The sequence below is a fragment of the Teleopsis dalmanni genome, chromosome 2 (assembly GCF_002237135.1).
Source record: "Teleopsis dalmanni isolate 2A chromosome 2, ASM223713v2, whole genome shotgun sequence".
Classification (NCBI taxonomy): domain Eukaryota; kingdom Metazoa; phylum Arthropoda; class Insecta; order Diptera; family Diopsidae; genus Teleopsis; species Teleopsis dalmanni.
Window position 1 is genome coordinate 47,552,015 of NC_051847.1, and position 3,806 is coordinate 47,555,820.

General features: G+C 27.3%; 1 protein-coding gene across 1 annotated transcript; it reads right to left on the reverse strand.

Annotated features, from left to right (window-relative positions):
* Nucleotides 1-844: 844 nt before the first annotated feature.
* LOC119682184 lies at nt 845-1,594 on the reverse strand. The gene is made up of 2 exons (XM_038095548.1): nt 1,448-1,594; nt 845-1,379 (listed from the first exon to the last, which is right to left on the reverse strand). The coding sequence occupies exons 1-2, from the start codon at nt 1,580-1,582 to the stop codon at nt 864-866; spliced, it is 651 nt and encodes a 216-aa protein (XP_037951476.1). The 5' UTR covers nt 1,583-1,594; the 3' UTR covers nt 845-863.
* Nucleotides 1,595-3,806: the final 2,212 nt, after the last annotated feature.

The window sequence follows — 3,806 nt, forward strand, 5'->3', positions numbered from 1 at the left end:
AAAGACCGCTGCAATATCATCCCAGAATTTAAATTTAGAACTATACTAAGCTGTATGAAAAATGTTATAAAAAACAGTTTTAATCTGAGGAATCAATCCAGTGTGTTTATGTTTAATGGCATGCGATTTTAATCATCCTGTATATGTTTTATTTAAAGTTAAATACTAAATTTTATAACGTTTTGAAGTATTATTCAGTATATTTTAAACTGCCAAACTGAGTACAATTCTTGAAGGGTTTTCAGTGAAGAATCTGACAAGATATTTCTTAATGTATAATTTTGTAATATATGGTATATTATATACAATTCATAATTTTATATTACATATATTTTATGATTGTGATTGATTGAATAACTTTTAATATATATGTATAATTTACATATATATTTATATATATATATATACAATAATTAGTAAATAATTTTGATTGTTTTTTGATATTAAGAACTTTTTTGACAAAGCCCTTAATAGTAAATATAAAAAAAAAGAATAAATTTGGACAAAGGAGGCAGTTTTTAAATATATAAGAAGACAAAAATATATTATTAAAATAGAACATACTTTTAAGGTATTCAACAAACCATAATCAGGGAATGAATACTTGCATATACATCTACTTTTATGATAATTTTTCTGCATTCTGAGTCAATTATACATTTTTCTCGTAGGTGTAATTGTTATTGGTGAATATTTCGGTTATCTCTAAAAAAACACTATTTATCTATAATATGGATACCTAAGGATAATGGTTAAATGTAAGCACAATGGAACAAACATATATAGAACAGAAAATAGTAGATCATAAAAAATATATATGAAAAAAATTGTAAATTGTTGGAGTTATTTTTACGACTTATATGTCACGAAAAAACACCAGAGTTTAACCTTTCAAAATTGTAATTATAATCATTTCTAATCGATGTTTGAACAGTTTCACAAATGTCTAATAACTTTAAATGATAATAAACACCTTCATCGTCGATAGTTTGAAATTCTGTAAAATCTGCATTTGTAAATAATTTATTAGCCTTTTTACCACTAAATCTGATGCAAGCCAATAATTCTGGTTTATCCGAGCTACCTTGTTTATTTGCCCAAGGGCTTTCTGTTAATTCGCGTTTGAAAAGATCCATTCTCATGGCATCAACTTCCTCAACATCGGAACTGCGTTGGGATGTGAAACGAGAGCTACGCCTTTTTTGCGTTTTCATTAACGGATTGTTAATAATATGTTTAATGCTCCAAAAGCAGAGTTGTTCGGAGCAACTGACGAGCATATCTCCATACGGCGAGAACTTCATATCATAAATACAATTTTTATGCGTTTCAAGTTTAGACAGAAGTTCATATGTTTTGTTATTGGTTACTTTATAAACCTATGAATATATGAAATCCATTTGTTATCCATAAATTATTCGAAATATTTGAAATATTTTAATATTACCTCAATGTCACCAGTGTTAAGACCAAGAGCTATGAAGTTAGTATCTTTTGAAGTAACCAGACAATTTACTTTACCATCAAAACTTGAATCTCTTCTTAGTATCTGATGAAAATTATATTCCAAATTACCATTCATAATGTGAAAACTATAGAGCTGTAAAGATATATTTCATAAAATATTTCAAAAATTTATTAAATTTCTATTCATTTTATTCTTAATCACACAATCAAAATAAGCTAATGTATATTAATATTTGGAAAGTTATTGCTATTATACATATATACTTTTTAATATTTTGTAAAATTAATATCATAATATAGTTTTACTACAATTTTTAAACCTCTATTTGATTCGTACCGAAACATCTTTACCTTTAAAGAACAAGACAGACCTATTAAACAAATCGATGGAGTCTATAGAAACTCACATTATATGCAACAAATGAAGGCATATTGAATATGTACATTCCTCGACATTTTACAGAGGTTTTGTAAAAATTTTAACTTAATGGACTACTATGTAAATTCAAAATGTATCGCTCTATGGACTTACAATATAAGTCCAAAATGTATTGCTACATTTAAGTGATAATGTCAAAATATCTAACATGATGGGCTACTATAGAAATACAAAATGTATTGCTCAAATGGAAGTGATAATGAATAAAAGTCATATATAATTAAGCGACTGTCTGCAATTTAAGGTAATTAGGGAAATATCAAGATTGTAAAAAATTTACTCTAGCATTCCACAACGTAGTGTTTTTGAACTAATTTTTTTTAGATTTTTCTATAGCTGATCTTTTCACCTTCGAGGAAACATCAATTGCAACATTCAATGTTAATATGCTAAACATGTCTAAAGACTTGAGTTCAAGCTACTGAACTGAATGGCTAAATATGTTAAGATCCAAATGCAAATCCATTTCAGTCAACGTAGGTCACATACACTCCTGATAGCTGAGATTAAAAGAAAATAAATAGAAAGCAGAAAGGACGAGTGTAAAGAAATTGGGAATAAGTCAACTATTTGCAATAATCCATTGCAGGAAATATTAACAGTCCTTTTTCTCTACAATTATTACAAATGGTTTTTTGTTTATTTGAGTATCATTTATTTGAGCATCTCTCTTTAAGGAATATTTAGAAGTACATTGTCACAACATTGATAGAATAATACTAAAATTTATTGATTAGAGAGTAATATTAAGTTCTGCTGAATGTTAAAGCAAAGTATATCTGTCCTAAGCTGATTAATCATTAAAGTCCTTAAGACAGTTCTTAAAATGATTCGGATGGGATAGTCGAGTGACTACCAACAGTTTACATTAATATCTATATATTTCTGGTTTTATATTGATAGTCTTTAAACACTGGTGTAGTCTGACGTTCGATACATGGCATGGTGCGTTTGATATTTTATACAGCAATTGGAACCGTTGAAGCATTTTCATACGAAATAACTTTCCAAATTTCACAAAACACGTAATAAAATTATATACAAAAACTAAAGATATATTAAAATAAAATATATTAGATACGGTGAATTACTACTATACAGATATACTAAGATCAAAAATTTATATATTTACGCATGAACAAAATTATCGATGGTCCTCAATTAATACGGAAATTTTTTTTATAGAAAGTGAGATACTGAAAAAGGGATACATATATGATGTGCGAAAAATTCGTTTGATTATCGGCATTTAATAGATATTGAAGATTAGTATTTCTGGACCGATGGAGTAAAGGTAAATTAATTTAATAAGTATTGCAAATGGATACTAAAGTGTATCAACATAGATCATTTTATATCGGCTTTACAAAGATATTCTTTACACACATCTTTGAGAATATAATGGATTGGAAATGCTTTTCTTAACACCTGCTGGGTTCAACTAAATTTTAGTGAAAGTAAAATAGCCACAAGTTAATATTTCTTTGCATTAAATCCATTATTTAATTGAATTTTTTTGCATTATTAATAGTATTTGCTTCTTTAATATTAATTGGTGGCATTGAAATTCCTTAATGTTTCTTTATAAGTTCTTTATAATGGATTTTCGATTGGTAAATCTAGAGTAAATTTTTCAATCGAAATGCTCTTTTAATGCACTTTAAGTGCAATTTCCATTTTCGATTGGTAAAAAGGGCAAAATGTATAGCACTCAAGACTGATTTCTAATACACTAGATATTTTAACAGAGTAGCAAGATTACACTGAAATCTTGTTACAGCTGTTTTAAACAGCTGTTTTATATGATTCAACAGATAAAAGGTGCTTTTCGATTATCCTAAAAATGTTCGATTGGAGAACAGAATTTGACAGATCTAGACTAAATCTGTTTTGAATCCAG

What these genes read in the sequence shown, in the direction of transcription:
- LOC119682184 (XM_038095548.1), bottom strand. Translation starts at nt 1,582, where the DNA reads ATGAATGGTAATTTGGAATATAATTTTCATCAGATACTAAGAAGAGAT. An exon ending in TTAACACTGGTGACATTGAG is followed by an intron (nt 1,380 to 1,447) that starts GTAATATTAAAA and finishes ATATATTCATAG; the next exon opens with GTTTATAAAGTAACCAATAA.